Source organism: Schizosaccharomyces cryophilus (genome assembly GCF_000004155.1).
Source record: "Schizosaccharomyces cryophilus OY26 unplaced genomic scaffold supercont4.8, whole genome shotgun sequence".
NCBI classification, from domain to species: domain Eukaryota; kingdom Fungi; phylum Ascomycota; class Schizosaccharomycetes; order Schizosaccharomycetales; family Schizosaccharomycetaceae; genus Schizosaccharomyces; species Schizosaccharomyces cryophilus.
In genome coordinates this window covers 363,427-386,268 of record NW_013185631.1, presented here as the reverse complement: position 1 = coordinate 386,268, position 22,842 = coordinate 363,427, and the positions used below count along the sequence as shown (strand labels likewise).

General features: G+C 34.1%; 5 protein-coding genes and 1 non-coding gene across 6 annotated transcripts; 2 read left to right on the top strand and 4 right to left on the bottom strand.

Annotated features, from left to right (window-relative positions):
* Positions 1-23: 23 nt before the first annotated feature.
* On the top strand, positions 24-641 carry SPOG_01487 (DNA-3-methyladenine glycosidase Mag2; the record flags this gene model as incomplete). Its single annotated transcript, XM_013170174.1, has 1 exon — positions 24-641. The coding sequence occupies one exon, from the start codon at positions 24-26 to the stop codon at positions 639-641; it is 618 nt and encodes a 205-aa protein (XP_013025628.1).
* Positions 642-1,320: 679 nt separating this feature from the next.
* Positions 1,321-2,780, bottom strand: SPOG_01486 (19S proteasome regulatory subunit Rpt6). The gene is made up of 3 exons (XM_013170173.1): positions 2,650-2,780; positions 2,154-2,606; positions 1,321-2,111 (listed from the first exon to the last, which is right to left on the bottom strand). The coding sequence occupies exons 1-3, from the start codon at positions 2,701-2,703 to the stop codon at positions 1,407-1,409; spliced, it is 1,212 nt and encodes a 403-aa protein (XP_013025627.1). The 5' UTR covers positions 2,704-2,780; the 3' UTR covers positions 1,321-1,406.
* A 100-nt stretch (positions 2,781-2,880) lies between these two features.
* SPOG_01485 (urea transporter) lies at positions 2,881-5,193 on the bottom strand. Its single transcript, XM_013170172.1, has one exon. The coding sequence runs from the start codon at positions 5,035-5,037 to the stop codon at positions 3,058-3,060; it is 1,980 nt and encodes a 659-aa protein (XP_013025626.1). The 5' UTR covers positions 5,038-5,193; the 3' UTR covers positions 2,881-3,057.
* On the top strand, positions 4,593-6,838 carry SPOG_01484 (uncharacterized protein). Its single transcript, XM_013170171.1, has one exon. It carries the CDS (start codon positions 5,529-5,531, stop codon positions 5,967-5,969), a length of 441 nt encoding a protein of 146 aa, XP_013025625.1. The 5' UTR covers positions 4,593-5,528; the 3' UTR covers positions 5,970-6,838.
* Positions 6,168-6,720, bottom strand: SPOG_01483 (ribosomal protein A4). The gene is made up of 2 exons (XM_013170170.1): positions 6,303-6,720; positions 6,168-6,261 (listed from the first exon to the last, which is right to left on the bottom strand). The coding sequence occupies exons 1-2, from the start codon at positions 6,606-6,608 to the stop codon at positions 6,238-6,240; spliced, it is 330 nt and encodes a 109-aa protein (XP_013025624.1). The 5' UTR covers positions 6,609-6,720; the 3' UTR covers positions 6,168-6,237.
* Positions 6,839-11,001: 4,163 nt separating the features above from the next.
* On the bottom strand, positions 11,002-11,073 carry SPOG_16385. Its single transcript has one exon. It is a non-coding gene; the product is annotated as a tRNA-Thr (tRNA).
* Between the last annotated feature and the right edge of the window lie 11,769 nt (positions 11,074-22,842).

Sequence of the window (22,842 nt, the reverse complement as noted above, 5' to 3'; positions counted from 1 at the left end):
ACACTCTACTGTTCTTATCAAGTATGCCGCAAACCTACAAACAAGCCGAACATCACATAAGCAAAATTAATTCTACCTGGGATAAAATTGTATCCACCGTCGGTCCCTGTACACTACAACCTCATCCCGACAGACAACCATACGAAGGTCTCATTCGCGCCATCACATCGCAGAAACTCTCCTCTGCAGCTACAGAAGCTATAATTCACAGATTATGTGAACTATACAATCAAACCACATTTCCAACTCCACAGCAAATCGTAGACACTGACGTCGAAAAACTACACTCTTGCGGTTTCTCAAAACTAAAAGCTGAAGCCGTTCACAACATTGCCGATGCCGCTATTAAAAAAACTCTACCATCGAATGATACAATAGCCCATATGTCTAACCAAGACCTCTTTGATACACTAAGCAAACATAAAAGTGTCAAAAGGTGGACAATTGAAATGTACATGATATTCACTCTAGGACGCTTAGACGTTATGCCAGCCGATGATGCTACTCTACGATCACAAATTTCACACATTTTTGGTCTCGATAGTAAACCTACAGTTCAAGACATCGAACAACTTACTGCTCCTTGCGCTCCCTACCAAACAATTGCAGCTTGGTACTTATGGCATTACCCAAAACATTGAGAAACTAAACACCACTATTAATAATTTATCATGTAGTTTCATTCGCAAATTATTTACTATGCCTTCTATATATTACATCTTGATCCTTGTACATATCAACCCTTCAAAACAAATATGAAAATGGTATTCGACTTGACATTTATTAAAAATAAACCTCTATTCATAAACTCCTAGGCCTAAACGTGTTTTAACTCTACATAACGGAGTTCGTTACACTTCTTTACCTACACCCAAATAGGACTGCTTTTTATTTCAAGGCTATAAATGACACTAACTACCTTCTATGTTCTATACAAAACCAAGTTTTGCCTACTGTTATTTCGCTTATATAAAACGAATAACGGTTTACTACATGCTTGGAAGAAAAATAGTCGACTCCACCCTGGATATTCTTTATTTATGAGTTTTCAGGACTAAATCACCGACTAAAATCTTTTCATTTATAATAACTATGTATATAAATCTAAAAATATTTCCTTCATATAATATTAATTCCGTAATCTTAATAACCACAAAAATAATTACAAAATTAAGCCACTACATTCTTAATTTCCTTTCGAATATGTACACTCAACTACCTACTTCCCATACCAGAAATGGAAGTCTTTATCACCTTAATTTACCTTATACAAATCCTTTCTTTTAAAATAATAAAGAATAATTATTTCTCTTCTTAAAGGTCCATATTAACCATTACATTACTACATTCTGTCATCTATTCAAGATATAAGAATCATAATATTCATTCATAAATTCGACTACAAATTACTTGAATAATTTTTGTAAACTCATTTCTCCAGATTCGCCCTTGTTCAGAACCTTTACGACAGCAAGTTCGAAATCTTCTTGAGTAACATGCACACGGCGTTCACGTAAAGCAAACATACCAGCTTCTGTACAAACACCTTTCAACTCGGCACCACTGCCTCCAGTCATCTTCTCTGCAATACTCTTCAGGTCAATTCCTCGAGTCAAGTTCATAGAACGAGAATGAATTCTCAAAATCTCAGCACGAGCTTCAGTAGATGGAGGAGGGAATTCAATTTTACGATCAATACGTCCAGGTCTCAACAGAGCTGGATCTAGAATATCAATACGATTCGTAGCCATAATTACTTTAATATTCTTTGTCCCTTCAAAACCATCAAGCTGGTTTAACAGTTCAAGCATCGTTCTTTGAACTTCACTGTCACCGCTACCGCCTCCAGTATCAGACCGTGACGAGCCAATGGAGTCAATTTCATCCATAAAAATAATAGACGGAGCATGCTCCCTAGCCATAACGAAAAGTTCACGAACCATACGACTACCTTCACCAATGTACTTCTGTACTAATTCGGAACCACTCACACGAATAAACTTGCAATCAGTATGATGTGCTACGGCTCTAGCAAGTAAAGTCTTTCCTGTACCTGGAGGTCCATACAATAAAATACCTTTAGGTTGTGGAATACCCAAGCTCTCAAACAACTACCATATTAGCTTTCAAATCGTCCCACTCTGCTCACTTACCTCTGGATGTTTCACAGGTAACTCAATCACTTCCTTTATTTCTTTGATTTGTGTTTCTAAACCACCAACCATTTCGTAAGTGGAGTCTGGGATTTTCTCAACCATCATCAAAGAAATCAAAGGATCCACTTTATTAGGAAGGATTTTAATCAACTGGTATGAGTCGTTTCTTAAGGCAACACGGATATTAGGCTTGATTTCTTTGATATCGACATCAGGACTAACATCAACGACATATTTTCCTTCAGGATTCACCTTTACAAGCACCTTGTTTTTACCCATCGTTTTAATCACTTCTCCAACATAACTTCCAGGCTCTTGAAGAAGCTGAATTTCTTCTCTCAGAAGACGAACTCTAGCGTTCAATCCATTTCTTTGGGCTTCTAATCGTCGAAGATTTTGAGTTTTGTTAAGAATATTCAATTCTGCATTTTGGATTTTTTGTGTATAATACTAAGACGCAAGTTAGAAATCATTCAAACTAAATACTACTTACTTGTACTATGTTTTCATTGCTTTCCAGGACATTGGAAGTCAGAACTTCCGTCATTTTTCTATATGCCACTTAATTGTTGTGGTGTGTAGAGATTAAGTGAAGGTCTACGTTTATAGAATTTTCCATACTCCCTACTCACTACGCTACCACGCGCTATTTGCCCCGAGGTTACTCATACTCTCTATTATAATACTCAAAAGTACGAATATACTCGAATACTCAACAACCTCTGTTTGAATCTATTTCATTCTAATAGCACGACTATTTGTAAACATCATTTCTGAATCAAACAACTCATGTTCACAAAAATATAAGAAATTATAAGGAAAATTTTTAATATAAACATAAATTCATATCTTCAACATTTCTTTCAATAGTTCCTATCAACTTGTTTTTACAATTTCAAAGTTAAATATCAATAAACGACTTCTCTTTCTCTTTTTTTTCCTCCCCTTTAATATCGATGCCAGCAACTTCTCCAATATCTTCACTTTCAATAATTTTGGCTCCAAACGCTGACACGATCATTCTTTTCACAATGTGATAAATATCGTTTCGTCCTTCCCATAAGGGGAATATTCCAACTGAAAACACCGTAAAAAAAATCCAAATCAATCCTACCACAACCCATCCAGTAAAGAACCGCTTTGAAAATATATACTTTGACCCATACATCGGCCAAGGCCACAGAATGATGAACACTCCGGCAACGGCGGTTGCAGCAATCTTTGATATTATACTTGCACGGTTAAGTTTTTTCTTTTGCAGAATCTTTTCTTCTTCGGAATCATAGTGCATCTCAAACTTATCTAGTAGTTCCTTAAAATTATACTTTTCGGGCTTTAAGAAGGACAAAACAATTAAATATACCACGGGACTCAAAAGTCCGACAACATTACCCGCTAGCATAGGATTATTCGCTCCTGTCGTATCAATCGTTAATTTACCTGAACCTTGCGCACTTGCGACCACAAGCCAACAAACAACACTGGAAATAAGGCCTAATACGGGCGAAAGAGTAATTGCTAGTTTAGAAGCTCGTGTAGATAGCATAACGCACGTTGCAGGGATGACTGCAGGACATACTAATACTCCCATCAACAGGTACAAATAACCCATTGATACTTTTCCATAGTATAATCCAGTTGCAAAAGCCGACATTGTAAATCCAAATGTTATTAATGCGACATGCCCAGTATACAGTAATTCTTTGTTGCTGGCGTTGCGTCTTATATATTGTTTGTATATATCATAAGTAAAAATAGATGAAACAGCGATTAATTCTGCTGAAGCTGCAGATGTTACGGCCATAAATATAAGCAGTACAGTAGCGTTAGCACCTGTTTTACCCATTAAAGCAATGGCTGCATAGGGTAAAGCTAGTCCTTGACTGACTTCTAAATCACTCATACGATTTGGGTATGTAGGGAAATAAGGCATACCTTCAAGTGCAATGCATACAAGACCAGTTGTAGTAGCAGCTAACCAAGGAATTGCAAACCAGGAAAGACCCCCTAAAATATAGCCAGGCAGTGCAGAAGCAGGGTTTGCCGCGATAGCTTTTTGCCAATACCCGTTATCTACAAACACGGTACCAAAATTACCAGCAAGGTTAATTATGAAGAAAATAGCTCCTTCTCGACTTCTCATAGTGAGGTAACTTCCTTCGGCATTTCCTTCCACAGGATGAGAATTCCCTGCGGCTTTTAACATATCGTAAAGTTTACCTGGTGAACCAATTTTATCACCAGCTGAATACGCTGTCAAACTAAACATGATCAAAATCACCAAAATAATAATCGTATGAATATAATCTGTAAGGAAAGTAGCCTTAATTCCTCCAAAAATAGTATATATTATGACTCCTACTGGAAGTAGAAAGCACGCAGCCACAGTATTCATTCCAGTCACGGAAGCAATTGTGGCCGATCCACCGCATAACAGCATAGCCATTACAAGGATGTTGGTAACATAAGCGAAAAAAATAAAAACACTGTGTGCTACGGGACCACATCGGACTCGAACAACTTCCAGGAAAGTATGAGCATTGGGTGCTTTCCTCTTTAACTCAATTGCCAAAACTGTGAATAACAATATTTGAACACAAGCACCAGAAGCATACCAGAATGCTCCTGAAACACCGTATTGGTAAGTTTTTTGAGCACTTGTGAGTAATGTTGATGCCCACGTCCAGCTACTCACAACAGCACTAGCGACTAAACCAGTTTTAACACTATGTGAAGCAGTGTTAAAGTGTTCAGATGTTTGGTTTTCTCTGTTGTATTTTTTAAGAACCCATGAAACAGATATCATCAATACAGTGAAACCCAATCCGAGACCAACGACTATGCCATATCCGACACTTGCAGAGAGCGTTGGCTGTACCATGCTAGACGTTTACTAATCTCCTGTTTTTAATTAGTTTCAAGTAGAAAACAACCAACTTGAAACAAACATCCTAGCAATATAAAGTCAATATTTCTTTATGCGTATGATAAGAGACTCCGAGATAGCGCTTGTTTTCAGGATGCGATTCACATCTTGATCCTTAGCCTCGAGCTATTTCATTCTCACTTTATTAATAATCCATTCAAAATCAGTCAATCATTTATACTTGTTTTAATCTAATTTTGACTGATACTCAAGATATACAAAGAGTAAGTCCTAAATGTTACATGACTAGAGCAAACAACTCAATTATACAGTTGCTAGGCTCACAATTCATGACCACCATTAAACACATAAGTCATAATTAAGAGATATTCTTCAACGTTTTAGGACTACACAAACAATTGAAGTCTCTAGACCTTTAATTCATGAGAAATATTCGTTTATTTAAACTGAGAGGTACCTATTGACGTGCTGCTAGAAAACCTTGAATGCATAAATTTCAGTTTTTTGGTTTTTTTAAAATGGATTTCCCAGCGGAAGCTGATAGAGATCTCATTGACTCTTTTTTTTGGAACAATGAAGTCTCCGATGGTCTACGGCAGCAGATGATGGATATACAGAAACATCATTCTTACAATAAAAGGCTCTGGGATGAGATCAACCGAATGAGATTAGAATTGGACGAAACCAGAAAGCTTTTGAAAACGCAAGAAAGTCAAATGCAACTTGATTATGAAGAATATGAAAAGGAACTAGACATCCTCCGAACGAAACTGGAGGACTTTTCGAGTGAAAAACTCGAAAGCCGCATCTCCTTAAAACTAAAACAGCATCAGGATGCACTTAGTTTACTGAGAAAAAAATTAACAAGCCAAGAGATATCAGCTTCTGACTATGCTTCATCGGTGTTACAAAGTCTGAATCACTGAATACAAATGAATGCTACTTTTGAAATTGAAACTGATAACTAAGAAATGTTAACTAAAAGGATATTACAAACACCTGGCATTTGAGTTGAAGTTATTCTTTAATGCTCCTCCTCTCTCCTAACATCAGAGACTTTAAGATTGCATTATGAACCCAAAGTAAACCGAATTTTCACTACAAATATAATATATACTTATTTACACTTTTACATATGTTCATTCTCTTGAAAGTACAGCTAAACAAAAGCATTTATTTATTTGAAAGAACTGCCTAATCAAAGAGACCGAAGCCCATCTATTAATGTTAGTATTTTTAATATACCAAGCTATACTTACATCCTCGTCGGATTCTTCCTCAGCAGGAGCCTCTGGCTTGGCTTCTTCTGTGGCGGAAGCACCGGGTGCGCCAGCAGCAGGAGCAGCAGCAGCAGCACCACCTCCAGAAGGAACAGTAGCGAGCTTCTCGTTACCAGCAGCAATCAACTCTTCCAAGTTTTTGCCTTCAAGTTCCTTGAGCAAACATTCAACACGTTCTTTCTCAGCTTCAATGCCCACAGTGGACAAGACAGTTTCAACGTCGCTAGCTGATGGCGATTGCTTTCCACCAACAGTAAGAAGTAAGTAGGCAGCGAGATATTTCATAATTATTATTTATCGGAACAAAATCAGTTTAAGCAAAGCAAGATATCTTTGCAGAAATTGTCTCCGGGTCTGAAGAATTGGTTTCCATTGCATATATATATGAAAATTTTACAAGTCAAACCCTACCCTACTCATAATTAAAGTGTCAATTAAGTTTTTTGAAACTCGGAATTATTTAACGTAGGTTAACATAACGGCTTCAAATATTCATTTCATTATTTACTTTTACGGAGTCTTCTAATGCTTCACAATATTGCTTTAGTTTACTCCGTTTTTCCTTTCATTAGTAAACATGTTTCTTTTAAGCAATTGTCTGCTTACGATTATGCCCAATTTGTTTACAATATGTTTTCTTAAGTGTTAGATATAATCGACAAAATTCTAAAAAAGTATATAGAAGTTGGTTTAGGAATATTATACTTTTGATTTGTTCTAAAAAAAGAATATCCTATATTAACACGATGGTACGCAGTTTAGTTGTTTACCCATAAGAAAACCTAAAAGAATGAATTTATCATTAATATCAGAGTGTCTGCACTTCGTCAAATTTACAAACTCGTATATCTAAAAGAAATGTTTACCCTGCCATATGCCGTACACAAATACATAATTAAATTGTAACTACTCTTTTCATGAGCGGGTGAGACAATAATTACTGATTTTGTAGTTTATTATTTCTAAAATAAAAAATTTGCTTATATCAGCTGAAGATCTATAATATATACACAACTTTCTTTACGACTAAAAGTATTTACTACTTGTACTGATTCAGTTTAAATATGAAAGTGATTATTGATTACCTTTGTGATACTAAGCTTCTACAATAACTGAACAAATGATAATTGGTCATTTTCATCAATATCAAAATTATTATGACAGTAATTGTACGATTGTATGTACATTGTAAATTGATATGAAAAAACGATGTACCACATCAATTACCAAAAAAGTGAACAGGTAATTGCTAATTTAACATTGAGCTATAATTCTAAATTGCAGAACCCTTCAACATAAGCAAACGATTGAAACCAAAAGTACCAAAGACCAACACAAGGCAAGGCAAGTAGGAACTTGTCCTCTAAAAAATTCCTGAGTCCACGAAATAGAAAGCATAGATCTGTCTTCACTTTTACGATTTAAGAAAATACTCTCCCTACAAAAAAGTAAAAAAAACTATTCTCTACAAAAAAATCAAAAATTGAATTTCGCCCAGACAATGAGGTATACCTCTTTACTATGATTAACGTTATAAGGAGGAAGTCTATTACTATAACCTATAGCGTTCTACGCAATAATCCAGTGCATTACCGTACTAAGGCAAGACAAATTATATTATAAGTGAATCATAACATACTATTTATACCCTTACTGCGATTATCTTATTGGTTACTATGATTCATCACTATATCTTAATATGAACTCGCTTGCCAAAATAATATACAGTTGTGTTCAAACAAGAATTACATACAATCGTCGGTATTGATTTATTTTTCATTGTCGTCCTACTGATTTGTTACCACCATAACTGTTGCTTTAGTCACCACTCGATGTTGAACGATCTAATTATTGAGCAGTTACTTCTATCAGTGATAAAAAGTACACTACGACAGAACAAAGTTTTACTTCAATTTCAAAACTAAACTCAAGTACGTGCCAAGAATAATTCAGATTACAAGCTTGAAAAGTTAAGAGTTATTTCATAAGGAAATTTAATATGGGAAATAAAGGCGTCCTACTACCTTTTAGAAAAATGAGATAAAAACAAGAAGATTTTTCTTTTTCTTTAATAACATCTAGGCTTGTTCTTTTCTCTTCATTATTCCACATTAACAAGAATACCTCATAAAAAGTTTAATACCATACATGGTATGTGGACATCAATTTGGACATTATATTTTCCTAAATGCCTGTGTCAAATCTTCATACTAAGGCTGCTAAAATTTAGGCTTCCCATTTCTGTCGTATCAAAAACTGTTTTAATATCAGATACGCCTGCTAACTTATTATACAGCTTGAAGGCATTCTCCTATTATTGAATTTTTGAATCCAAGAATAATTTTATCCTTAATACTCAATGAGGAAACTTAAAACGTTCCAATACTCGAAAACTTAGAAAATGGTAAAAATAGAGTTGACAAAATGCATTACTAGATTATTTACCAAAGACAAAGAGCAACGAAGTTAAAAATTTTCATACATGAAAGATGAGTGCAAAATTAGTCAAGGAAGAAATCTTGAAATTTGTGAGTGCACCATTCATCATACCACAAAAAGAACAGATAGTTACAGAATGGTAATAAATATCCCTTGGATATAATAAAGCTTCTTAACTCTTTTGTACTGTACTAGGCGAATTAGCTTAACTTTTCTTAATAGCTTGACCTCTGTTTTACTTAGAAGCTGATGTGTCTGAATTCCAATTAAGATTTTTATCCCAAATCCAGAAAATTCACCTATATCCTTTATTTCGTTGTTCTGGAATATCAGTCATACAAGTTAATCCGTGTTAAGCTCCGAGAAAGTGTTTATTTGAATGAGAAGGAATTTTTACTCAAATTTATTAGATGATATCCAATCATAGTATCTTTATTATTAATAGTGTTTCTATTTGCACGATTGACCTTTTTCACGTATGAAGAATATTAATGTGTATCTGTCTTTAGCATTATTCCTCCGGTAGGAATCTCTGGATTATAAATGACAATTTATATTGTTTACAGTTATAATTAACAGCTCTTATTAAAGAAAAATCATTGACATAAATTTCATCTTCAGTTCATCATTTGGTGATTTTGTGAACTTTTCCCGAACTAGTTGTATCCTATCTCATTTACATTTTCTCTGTTTTATTTTTCATAACTCACCTCCACAGTTTTGTAAGTAGTTATTTATTGAACCGTATTTTTTTTTGTTTCCTCTTTTAGTCCATTGTGTTCAATCTCACAGTTGCCCAATTTTAAGTGTCACTATGTTAATTCCTATAGCATTAGGTTTTTAAAGTTTCTCTTTTAGATCTGCACGTGCAGGTTTCCGCTTAATCGAAGCAACAATTCGCCACCTTAAATATTTACACACGTTGAATTAGACCATTTATACATGAATGTATTAAGATAAATGGTCGTTTTCTAATGGAAAAAGTGAAAACCTAGCTGTTATTGAAACAGTTCATCCTATGACAGGCATTAAGTTTCCATTATTTGCACTTATTAGCTTTTTTTTGTCCAAAATGCAAAGCCACAGACCATTGCTGGTCACCTTTACTTCAATACTTCAATTATTCGACTAGTTTATTCAAGTTTTACCTAATATCTTTCTGTTCATTATCTTAGTTACTGAATTTAATTTAGTTGTATATAGAAAAATCCTTTAAAGCTATTTCTATGTCCTATACTTCGCATTGTTTTTTAATATTACGGTGCTGATAAGCTCTATAGAACTATCAATTATTTATCCCTAGGAAGTTTCTTCGTATGTTATTTAGCGATTATCCTGGTTTTCTGATCGGCTTTGCCTATTTTATAACCAAGTACATTTTCGCTCACCAGTACTCTGCTATCGTCATCATTCTACTCTTTTGTGTTAAATGTTACTCGAAGTTTGTAAGAATTGAAGTTTTTATTCCTAATTTAGTGTAAGCCAGACCGAGTGAGTACCTTAATATGAAAAAGTATGTTATTGTCTACCCTATTTTTTATAGTGCGTATCAACTTTTGATGATATCAACAATACATTGGACTGCTTGACTCTGTTGTTTTTGAAAGATAGTCATTTTTTAATGAATATAGTCGAAGCTTAATATGTCGGCTGGTAAGTGACTATTGGCTTGGAAAATAAATTATTCGAGTCTCGGTACTTTAGCAGGAAATGAAACATAAATAAAAGTAGTACTTAGAGGTCTTGCTCCTATTTTTATTATTCTTCTTTTATCTTCCCTATGGGTATTTTCTGGTTGGCTTAATTAAAAAAGTATGCATATATTCATTTAATTGATTATAATTAATGGTATTTTTGCAAATTGTATTTTTCTGTTGGTCTCCATTGATTTGACGCACTATTTAACTTACGCTTACAGTCATGTATGCTCCTATAATCGACTTTAGCATGATTATGCGCAGTACATCTAAGTGGAAGGTTCAGCTATCCGCCGTGTATATGTTTTATAATATTTTTGTTGCTTTTAAAGCTCTCCTTTAATTCTATTCAACCGTCATGAGCTATTGTCCTTCCTTGGTAAACCGCTTTCAGAATGGTTCTAATTTTTCACTGCGAACTTAAAACACTTTTACGCTTATCAATATTATCGTCTATATGTTCAAGATTATACAAACTAATTGTGTTTATCTAGGTTTTCAGAGCAAAAATGTTAAAAAGCATGTTGATTCTCATCAAATGATGCTCCAGCAGTGACTCGAACACTGGGCCTCTTGCTTACTAGGCAAGCGCTCTACCACTGAGCTACAAGAGCTTTTCTTAGGTAACGGCATTATGACGTTAATTATAAGAAGCAATAATTGTAAAATGACTAAGTAAACATTTTTATTCATATATTTATAAATAGCACTGTATGTTTGATAATGAAAAAAAATTCTACAGGTTAACTCAACCACTATTTGTAACATCCTTTTTAGGGATTGGAAGAAATTACCGATTTCAACACTATACGCTCATATCTCTTATCGTGAAGTTGGAAATCTTTTAGAAATAATAAGATTGTTTTTACGGTTTCAAACTAATTTCAGAAAAACGTGTGTCGATTCAGACCTTTATATATATTACAATGAATATAAACTTAAACCAAAAACGTGTACGTGTCACGTAAGTAATTCTCACGCTTTATGAGAATAAAGATCGAGTGAAAATAATATCTACGACCGTAGAATTGTATGCGTTAATTTGACTATGTTGCACTACTTGTATAGACGCTAGACGCTAGTATTGTCATAATTGGATCCCTCGTTAGCATTCATAATATAACAATCCGTTATAAGAATGGAATATTAACTAATCAGTTAATATTCATAAGCTTAAAGAATTGTGCTTGATAACAAGTAAACAAAGTATCTTGTTTAAAAAACTTCTGTTCCGAAAGGCTGTCCGATTTGTTAAAATCGGATTTTCATTGTTTTGTTTACCATTCGTAATATCTCATCTTTAGTCAAATGATATTTGTTAATTATTCATGTCACGAGAAAATACTCCTTACAGTAATAAGAGTGTCAGTGGAGTACAGTTGTAATTGTGTTAAATGTCAATCTGAATACTCTAAAATAAGTTACTAAATATCACTTCTCATATATCTTTAATAACGTCCCCGGTAATACTAATGAATATGTTATTTAACAAGTTTATTAGGCCTGCCAGCAAAATCTTCCTAACTGAAGATTTTGTCTGAGAAGAACGGGCATTTATATAGTAATCTAAAACTAGGAAATATAGAAACAATAAACTTTGACTAATCCTTGATGATTATTTAATCTTTCAGTCTGTTTTCTCATTTAGTTTGTTTATAAACATTGATATAGAGTAACATACTCCGTAGCATGATTATTGCAAAGTGGTTTATATTAATATTAGGGATTGCTCTGACACCTCCCGTCCTAAGATTCTACTACTGTCGGTTTTGTGAGAATTTTATAGTCGTTGCGGTTCCTGTATGCAGAAGCACGTTGAGTATAGTCATTTAATTTGTCGGGGGCTAAAGTCTGGACGATGCCTTGCGGAATCCAGGCTGTAGTCTGGAATTTTTCATTGGTAAGACGTTTGTTGTATAAGCATAAATAAAGGTATGGATTTTTAAAATCGTCGACGTCTAAAATTCCATCTATATGAATGGTTTGTTTGAAATTGTTATACGTAAGATCATCACTGAAGGGTTCCAGTTCAGAAACATGAAAACTAGAAGGATAGCGTCGTCGAATGTTTTCTGAAAAACTTAAGGTATAATTGTGATCACTAACTTTTTCTTCGAATGTAAATGGTCTTGCATATGCTGAATCGAGTTTATACTTTTGATGAAAAAAATCCAACTTTGCCTTTTTTCACTATAACTTGGTTATGTTGTTTCAAAACAGGGGCACGACTTCTTTGTCGACTCTAATATTCCGCATATTCTTTATTTTTATGATTGATCCTCTCGTGTATTTGTTCAGCAGTATACATGTGATCTTGTGTTAGGGTAATACCTTTTCTTCTATCATTTTGATATCCCAGTCATTTATTGGTCTTCCGAAGGTGGCTGTATAAGGTGCGATCTTCGTAGCAGAATCTTGTGCAAAAATATAGCATAACTGTGCTTGAGGAAGATAACTTACCCAATTGTTAGATTGTTTGTTAACGCAACAACGAAGATAACTTTCGAGTATATGATTTACTCTTTCGGTTTGACCATTTTTCTGTGGATGATATTGATAAAGTTAGGCTTATATGACTCTGCGCAAATTGTCCCCATTTAACGGAAGTAAAACGGATCTTCTATCGGAAACAATATCATTTGGATAGCCATAATTTCCGATAAATCTATCGTTAAATGTTTTGATTAAATCGTCCGTTGTAACTGATGTGTTAGATGCTATAAACCAAGCCATCTTAGTAAGCCTGTCTACATTAGTCAAAATCGGATCGTTGTCTTGAGACTTTGGTAGCCTAGAAAGATGACCTCCTGAAGTTGGTTGGTCATAAAATTTGTTACAAATAACCTGAATTAATTGTACAACTTTTGGAATTACGACTTAACCCATTTCGTGTATAATTAAGCCATTTCGTATCAAATAATTGGAACTATCATTTATTCTATCTAGAATAACTTTAAATTTTGGATGCCGGCCATATTCTTTCCTTAAGTAATCAAAAATGTTCGTGATGCCGTCCGTTACTAATTCACCGTTGATAACATGAACTTTTAGATCATCTCTGCGAGATAAAGCATCGGCTGGTTCATTCTTCCATCCAGATTGATATGGAATTTCAAAGTTATAAGAATCTAATTCAGCTGCCCACCTATTTATTTTTGCTCTACTGTCGGTATGTATCTTCGTGGACATAGACGTTAAATTTTTGTGATCTGTTAGAATTTAAAACGGGATGTCGGTATCTGCTACAAAATAATACCATTTGCGTAGCGATGTTATGATGGCATACGCTTCTTTTACCCATGTTGGCCATATTTTTTGAAGGTCTATAAATGAAGCAGAATGGAACGCAATTGGAAAATTTCTCGACATCCTGCTTTTGTGATAGGATAGCTCCTATACCATATTCAGATGCATCTGTTTCCAATTGAGTTTCTCTTCCTGGATTATGATGCCTTAGAATTGATGCATTTTCAGTGTTTATTTTACTTGAATGAAAGCTTGTTGATGATGATCTGTCCATTTAAACTTTGTATTTTTATTTGTTAAGTCATATAACGTTCTAGCCAATCTTAATTAAGGCATAAATCGCCTAGAATAATTAACAAAATCCAAGAAAAATCTTAATCTTCTGAGAGCATTGGGCTATGGCTAAATTGATGATTGCTTGAATTCGGTCCTTGTCCACTTCCATACCTGCGTCGGAAAATATGTGACCTAGAAATTTCACTCTATTCTGAAAAAAAAAATTGACACTTTTCCGTATTCAAATATAAATTTGCTTGACGCAGTTTTTGCAAAACTTTTCGCACGTGTGAACGATGCTCTTCTATTGACGAAGAATAAATAAGAATATCGTCCAAATAAATAATCACGAAAATGTCATTGTATGGATGTAATATTCCATTTATGTGTTGTTGAAAATTTGCCGGGGCATTTGTCAGACCAAATGGCATAATGTATATTCAAATGATCCGAAAGGTGTTCTAAAAGCAGTTTTATACTCATCTCCTTCCTTGATCCTAAGTAAATGATATGCGCCCTTCAATTCTAATGTTGAGAAAACTCTGGCTCCGTTTAACCAATTTATGATTTCTTCGAAGTTAGGTATCGAATATTTATCTCTTTTTGTTTTTGCATATAAAGGCTTTTAATTTACCACCATTACATATTTATCTGTTCCCTTTTTTGGAAGAATCAATGGCGCACATAAAAACTTTAAAGAACATCGACGAATTCTGCCATGCTTTAATAATTCGTCAGTCTTTTCCTTTATGCATTCTCTTTCCTTCTTTGTATAAGGTCTATATTTTGGAGCATACGTTGGTAATTCTTCCGTTACTTATATCCTCAAATCATTCTCTGAGTGTTTCAGGTAATGGAGTGTTAGTAGGTTCCTCAAAAATTTCTGAAAAGGGTTTTAATTGAATTTCCGCATTTTTCTTAAGATTCTTATCATGGCTTTCCTTAATTTCAATTTTGCTTAGACGTTCTAATTTGTTCACCTTTTTGATTAATGACCAACCGATAATGGCATCTTTTTCAATACTTGGCATTATAGAATATGTTTCGTAATATTTACTTCCTCGGATTTCCACCGGTATTGTCAACTTTCCGGTTACTTTTAATATGTGTTTAGTTATTCCTATAAATTTTCGGTCTTCTATATCAAATTCTTGTGTTATTAATTTCGCTATATCCTCTTTTAACAGATACATCTGCCCCAGAATCCATAAGTGCTTCAGTTTCCAAATTATCTAATTTGACTTTTTGAATTGGGAGCGTCCCCCCTTCTGAGACACTAATGTAATATCACGGATTTTGTTTAGAACTATTGTTTCGGTTTTTTTGTGCTGGATAACGACCATCTAGTCATTCCGATTTCTTGTACTTTGGTTTATCGTTCTCGCTTTTCTTAAATTCGTCTTTACTAGGAAACCTTTTGTTTAAAAGTTTCGTATTTGAAAATGTTCGCCTATTACTTTTTTCATATGTTCGGAAATTGCTGTAACGAAACTTTTCTTTCGTCGCGTTTATAGACTTGTCATAATCACCAGTTTCATAATTGTTTCTAAGAAGTTCTTTTATTATAGCAAAAGAATGTACCATGAAAAGATTCATCTTGAATCTTGTTTCGATCTAATTCTTTGAACTAATTTCTTACTCTTGAGTATTTACATCAAGTTTCAATGCTTGATCCATGACATTATGTAATTGAGTCAACCAGGTCGAAAATTGTTCTTTCGAATAAACATGATTATAAACACTTTTGAATGTTTTATGTGGTCCTCGTTTCTTAACGGATTCTTTTATCTTTTCTTTAAGATTTTCAAGAGATCTGTTATATAGATATCATTATTTACTCGCGATATGAGACGAAATTAATGGTAACAATTCAAAAACATTCTCTAATCTCTTTAGGAAAACCTTTGTCGATTCTTTCATGGCCATATAAGTCGGGTTCTTTCTGATTTAGTCGAAAATTGTATACGTGAGCGTTTTCTCCATAAGCTCTGATATTCATTCTGATAATGTCAGTGTATTCGTCGAATATTTGATATTCATCAATTTCCATTTGGGATGATTGTTCTTTCTTTTCCTCTTCCTCAATTTCAGCTATTGCTTGCGTCACTAGACTCATTCTAGTCGTTAATTCATTCATATGCTTCTCGCATTGTTGAAAATATTTGCTGTTAGTATTTGGACTCAATTCGTTCCCTTATTGATTTGCGTATTCGGATCTAACAATTCACTTCAGTTAGAAAGATATTTTAATTTAGATACTGTCACGGGAAAATACTCCGTAAAATATTAAGAGTGTGAGTGGAATACAGTTGTAATTGCTCTGACACTTTTAAATTGGGCGCCTTTTAATACTATGTATAAGGATAGTAATATGTCCGGGGATCTGATTGACTAAATGAAAACGACTAAGAGTCAATCTTATTTAGCGTGATCAGTCAAATATTCTGATGTAAACATTTCGACTGTAGACACAGATATATATATTTTTCTGTAGAAATTCCGATGTGGCTGACTTTTATAAATAGTATCAATAATCATGCGAAGCAAAATTTAATCGGAGTTTCTGTATTCGAATCCGAAATCGCATTTTCAATTTTGTGTTTGCTTATTATAAAGCAGCAAAATTCTTTAAGCTTATGAATATTAAATGATATTGGTTAGTATTCCATTCTTATAAACGAGGGATCCAATTATGAAACCTCCCCGCCTAAGAGTCTTTCACTTCCTTGAGTTGGAAGACTCTTATTTTCATTGCGGTTTTTCTGTTGGAGCACAACTATTAAATTCAGTGAAATTCAATGAGCTTTGAGTATGCCTTTTTTCGAACGATGTCTCTATGAACCCATGTTACTGAGCGATGGTCATTATCTGCAAGTTGCAATCTATATAAACAATGGTAGAGAGAAAGTTTTTCTAGGTTATTAGCTTCCAAAAATTATCAATAACGATGTTTTGCTAAAATTGTTTGAGTTTAAGTCCGCGTTGTAAGGTTCGAGTTCGGATACATGAAAAGTAGCAGGACAACGTCTTCGTATCGTTTCAAAAAATTTAACTCATAGGTATGTTCTCCTGTTTTCCTTTTTACTGAAAGTGGTCCACAAATGTTGGTTGGAGTTTATTTGTTTGGTGGAAAAATCCCACTTTGCCATTTTTGACTAATACGTGATCGTTAGGCTGAAAAATCGGAGGTAGAATTGTCTTTTGGTTGTAATACTTTGCGCATTTATTATTTATTTTTCTGATACATTCGCGTATTTCATCGATGGATTCTGTTCTTTCAGGTAAATAAGGAATATCTAGTTCATCCAGGATTTGCGTATCCCAAGCGGTAACTATAGCTTGAATACCAAAAGCAGCATTAATTGGAGCTATTTTTGTAGCAGAGTGCTGTGAAGAGTAATAACATAATTGAGCTTTGAGAAGATAATTGACCCAATTTGTTAAATGTTTGTTCACGTAGCAACGAAGATATGACTCCAAGATTTTATTGACGCGCTCTGTTTGTCCGTTTGTGGATGATATCCTGAAGAAAACATAACATGTATATTATGGTCTTTGGCATATTGTCGCCACTTTTCCGAAATAAAAACAGGTCCACGATCTGAAACAATATTAATTGGATATCCAAAACTGGATATGATTTTGTCCTCGAATATTTCAATTAACTGATCCGTGGTTGTTGGTGTGTTACAAGCGACAAACCAAGCCATTTTGGTAAAACGATCTACAATGGTTAGAATCGCATCTTTACTATGAGAAGGTGGTAATCCTGTTATAAAATCCATAGAATAGTGTCTGAATGGCTTTTCTGCAATGGGTAGCGGTTTGTAATTGAGCATATCGTTGATGATTTCGAACGTTGACATATGTCGCAATTTTTTACATATTTTCTGGATGTCTGCGGTCATACCTTTCCAGTAAAACTTCTCGCGGATGCGATTTGTTGTTGACATTTTTCCACGATGTCCTCCTGAGTCTGGCTGATCATGAAACTGATTGCATATTAGTTATACAAGTTGTGGTAGTTTAGGGATGACAATTTGTCCTTGATCATTGACGATAAGATCATTTTTCACAGGTATTGTGGGTTACGATTTATTTTATTAAGAATGCTTTTTAATTTCTTGTGATGGAAATATTTCCGTCACATAGTCGAATATGTTTGTGAGAATGTCTGTTTCCAGGACACGATTAAGTGTTTCAGTTTTGTAATTTGGTCGACGAGAAAGAGTGTCTGCAGGTTCATTTTTTTGATCCAGGGCGGTATTGGATTCCAAAATTCTATAAATCTAGTTCAGTTGCCCATCTCATTATTTTTGAGCGAGTAATTGTGAACCTTAGTGAACATTGATGTTAAATTCTTATGATCAGTAAGAATTTGAAATGGTTTGTCAGTACCTGCCAAAAAATGATACCATTTACGTAAAGCTGCAATGATTGCATATGCTTCCTTTACCCAAGTTGATCAAATTCGTTGCCGATCTGTAAATGTCTCTGAATGAAACGCGATGGGATGATAAATTCCGTCGTCTTGTTTTTGGGAGAGTATGGCTCCTATAGCAAAATCGGAAGCATCCGTTTCTAATCTAGTTTCTCGATGTGGCTCATAATGTCTGAGCATAGAAACATTTTCGAGCTCTTTCTTAACTTGTAAGAATGCTTGTTGTTGACGATATGTCCATTTAAATTTAGTGTTTTTCTTGGTTAAATCATATAAAGGTCTCCCTATTTTGGATAAATTAGGCATAAATCGTCGGCTGTAAATTACGAATCCTAAAAATGATTGTAATCTTCTAAGAGTATTGGGTATTGGCCAATTTGCGACTGCTTGAATCCTCTCTGGATCAATTTCAATACCTTTATCGGAGAATATGTGGCCTAGAAACTTTACTTTGTTTGTGAAAAAATGACATTTTTCTCGGTTTGCGTATAGGTTAGCTTTCTGTAATCTTTCGAAAACCTGTTGCAAATATTTTTCATGGTCCTTTTCTGATGATGAAAATACGAGAATATCGTCTAAATAAACGATAACAAATATGCCAATAAAAGGAAGTAACACTTTGTTAATATATCTCTGAAAATTTGCTGGCGCATTTGTTAATCCAAATGGTAAAACTGTATATTCAAATGATCCGATTCTAAAAGCAGTTTTATACTCATCTCCTTCCTTGATTCTAAATAGATAATAGGCCTCTTTTAAATCCGCCTAGCCAATTTATAATCTCTTCGAAACTTGGTAATGGATAATTATCCTTTCTTATGATCGCGTTCAGCGGCCTTCAGCTTATAACCATGCGATACTTATCTGTTCCCTTCTTTGGAACTATAAGTGGTGCACACATAAAGTTTGAAGAACTTCCGTGGATTCGCCCTTGAGATAATAATTCTTGCACCTTTTCGCTTATTATCAGTTTTTCATGCGAAGTGTACTGTTTCATCTTTGGCGATAATCTGGTAATTCTTTTGTTAATTCAAACTTTAATTACTATTCGAGTGTTGGAGCAACGGTATTTTAGTGTTTTCCGTGAACACTTTAGCAAACGGCTTTAATATTTCTTAAACTTTCGCATCGTTTTTGCTATATGTCTGATCTTTCTCCAGATTCGTTTCGCCAAATAAAAAGTCTAAATTTCCCAATTTTTTAAGAAGGGACCATCCAATGATGGCTTCATTTTCGGAGGTTGGTGTATTTATAGACGTTTCTTAAATTATTCAATTGTTGATTTCTACCGGTATTGTCAAATATCCTTTAATTTCAAGTTTATCGTTCGTTATACCCAAAAACGCTCGATTTTTTTTGTTGAATTTTACGCGAAAGCTGCTTTGCAACGTCTTCTTTTAAGAGATACACTGCCGGCAGTATCTATGAATGCACTGAACTCGAGGTTTGGTATCTTAACATTCTGAGGTTGCGAAGCGTATTTTTCGTGATGTGTTGAAAAATCTTCCACATGAAATTTGTTTACAGAGACGACTGCATCTCTCTTAGACTTGCTCCTTTTATGTAGTCGTTAATTAGATCTGGGTTTTGGTTTCAGTCAGTTTATTGTTATCAATGTTGTTGTCTTTGGTAATTTTCTGGGGATTTGGAATATAAAACTATAATTTCCTCCCGATCAGATCGAAATACCTTAGGTAAATATACGAAAATACTTCGCAGTTTTTGGAAAAAACTGCCACGCATTGTTCTGATGCTTCGTATAGTCTAGGATTGTGCGGATGAATCATGTTAAAATATGAGTCTGCTCTTCGTCCATATGCTTCATGTACCATTGATATAATATCTATAAGTTTTTTAGAGAGGAAGCCTTCATCAATTTCCATCTGAGTTGATTGTTTAGCTTGTTAATTCTCTGTGGGAAATTTGTTCTATTTGTACCATCATATTAATTGTGGTCAACTGCCTCAGTTGGGCTTGCATGATTTCCACAGGATTTCGGTTTGGAATTTGTCCGTCCATTTCCATTTTATTTGAGGCTCTTTGTTCAATTTCAACGACTCCACTCTTTAGATTGGGAATATTATTTGTTATGTAAGTAAATCTCACGCTTTATGAGAATAAAGATCGAGTGGAAATAATATCTACGACTGTAGAATTGTATACTTAAATTGATTCTGTTGTGCTACTTATATGGACGCTAGTAATACCCAGGGATCTGGCTAACTAAGTTGAAAGTGTGAAGATGACCTGATTTAGTGGTTTATGAGTTTACAGGGTTGAGTTCACCGTACAAGACAAAATCTATTTTTTTTCATTCGTAGTGCTGGCTAAAACAAGCAGTAAGCAAGGCTGTTTATCCTTCGGTTACAATTCAACTCTATTATTTATTGGGAAAAGGAGTAATGTATTGAACGTCAAAGGATGGTTGTATGGCTACATACTGAGTAAAAGCTATAGTTAATAAAGTTCTTATATATTTGCTTGGTTGGACAAATTAACGGAACTGCCATTCTGATTCAATTAAGAAGATTAAGTCCAGTAAGGGACTTTTTCTCTACTCTTAAATTTGGGACACGCCAAAAAAAATATCTGATGAAAGATGGCTATGATTGATCATTAATAAAAAAAAGTTTTTTTTCCTTTGAAGTCAAAGTAAGTTATGTTCTAATAACAATTTATATATCTGTTACGGAAGGCGAATCCCTTCCAAGTTTTTCCAGGGTTTGACTTTAAGGAGTAAAAACTTATGCGGGAAAAAGTTGCAAAGTTTTCAAAGGAAAATTGAATAGTGGGTATAATTAAGCTGTTTTGTCTATCAAATGTAAGATTTGACGGTAGAATGTTACTTGGTTGACAGTTAATTAATGGGAAGATTATTCAGAATACTGAAATTTCGTTAAATCATAATATGAGAAACTGAAGCTTTTCGATGAGTTTCGTTGCCTTTTATTTTAGTTGACGACCATTTGAAAATAGTTCATCCTTTCTTTAAGTAGCTACTTGAGCTATCACTAATTTAAAGTTTCGTTCAGAAAATTTCAAAAAAAGTACCAGCTTCACCTAAAATGTGGATAGTATTCACTTGTGACATAGTTTGAAAAGTATAGTAATTATTTAGAGAGCTATATTCGAAAGTACTTAGTCCTTAACTCAAAGATTATCTTCATTGTTTGTGATGGTCACGATTGATTACTCAATCGAGTCGAAGAGTTTTGAGCCCTTAAAAGTTGGCATTCGTAGTCATAGTAAACAGATAGTACAAAAGCCAGAAGAAAATTCGTAATCGAAGTAGTCAAATTTTTAAAATTTTGAAACCCAGCCGACAAAGAGGAAATGAAGAGATAATTTACTTTAGCCCTAGGAGGAACCAGGAGGTTTGAGAACTGCTCAGAAAAATACCCACAATGAGAGAAGCATAAATGAATAGGCTGATTGATATATTGAACAAGCATTGACGTTTTATATGATTAGCAATCAGTTTGTCAACTTTAAAGCAAATATATCACAACTATCAAACTACCAATCGAAATAGCTACCTCGTAGGCCAAAACTTAAAATTCACTACTGGATAATGATAACGTTTCTATAATAAACTACAGCTCCAATTTATAAGGAATATAATATTTCTACCGTGTTCTAAATAACAAACAGAGCCAAAGTAATATAGGTTTGGCTAAATATGGATAAATTATTTATGACATGCCAAATTTAGACAGCTGTATAACAATTTACAGAAATTATTTGCTCATTTTTTTGTGAATGAGCAATAACTTAACGTTGGTATACGCGGAATGCCGTTACGTCATGTTACTTGAGTTTGCGTCATCCAACTGTGAAAACCAGAAACAAACTATATTAGCTGACCTCAATCTTTTCTCCAAAAGATTGAGCTTGAGCAAAAACCAATTTAATTTACATAATATTCCAACCTATGTAAAAAGACTTCAAAAAATTCAAGAATTAGAAAGAAGCTCAAAAAGGTAGAAAAAGATATATAAAAAAGATATAAAGAGATATAAATAGTGCATTCAATTGATTATGACAAATGGGATAAAATCTGAACTGACAGTATGCTGCTATGACAGTCAACTTGTCATCAAGTAGATGGACCAAATAAAGTCGGATAACAATTCATAGAACTTGATAAATATACAATTAGAAGTCTTTTATAGTTTAGATTGTAGGGACTGGAATAACATAATTTTTCTGTATGCACAGCATCCAACCTAATAGCCAGAAACGCCTTCCAAATTTACTGAACCGTGCTTATATGTAGTTTATAGTTGTTGTGTTTTTGCTTCTTTTTCCTCAAGTTTATCTTGGTTTTATTTGCTAGGGTTAATGAAGAAAGTATTAGTTGTATAGCGTCACAAATTTTATAAATTTCTAGTAATTCCGACGTTTCCATGTTTTTGGTTCT

What these genes read in the sequence shown, in the direction of transcription:
- SPOG_01484 (XM_013170171.1), top strand. Translation starts at nt 5,529, where the DNA reads ATGCATAAATTTCAGTTTTTTGGTTTTTTTAAAATGGATTTCCCAGCG.
- SPOG_01485 (XM_013170172.1), bottom strand. Translation starts at nt 5,037, where the DNA reads ATGGTACAGCCAACGCTCTCTGCAAGTGTCGGATATGGCATAGTCGTT.
- SPOG_01483 (XM_013170170.1), bottom strand. Translation starts at nt 6,608, where the DNA reads ATGAAATATCTCGCTGCCTACTTACTTCTTACTGTTGGTGGAAAGCAA. An exon ending in AGGAAGAATCCGACGAGGAT is followed by an intron (nt 6,262 to 6,302) that starts GTAAGTATAGCT and finishes TAACATTAATAG; the next exon opens with ATGGGCTTCGGTCTCTTTGA.
- SPOG_01486 (XM_013170173.1), bottom strand. Translation starts at nt 2,703, where the DNA reads ATGACGGAAGTTCTGACTTCCAATGTCCTGGAAAGCAATGAAAACATA. An exon ending in GCAATGAAAACATAGTACAA is followed by an intron (nt 2,607 to 2,649) that starts GTAAGTAGTATT and finishes CTTGCGTCTTAG; the next exon opens with TATTATACACAAAAAATCCA. An exon ending in TACCTGTGAAACATCCAGAG is followed by an intron (nt 2,112 to 2,153) that starts GTAAGTGAGCAG and finishes CTAATATGGTAG; the next exon opens with TTGTTTGAGAGCTTGGGTAT.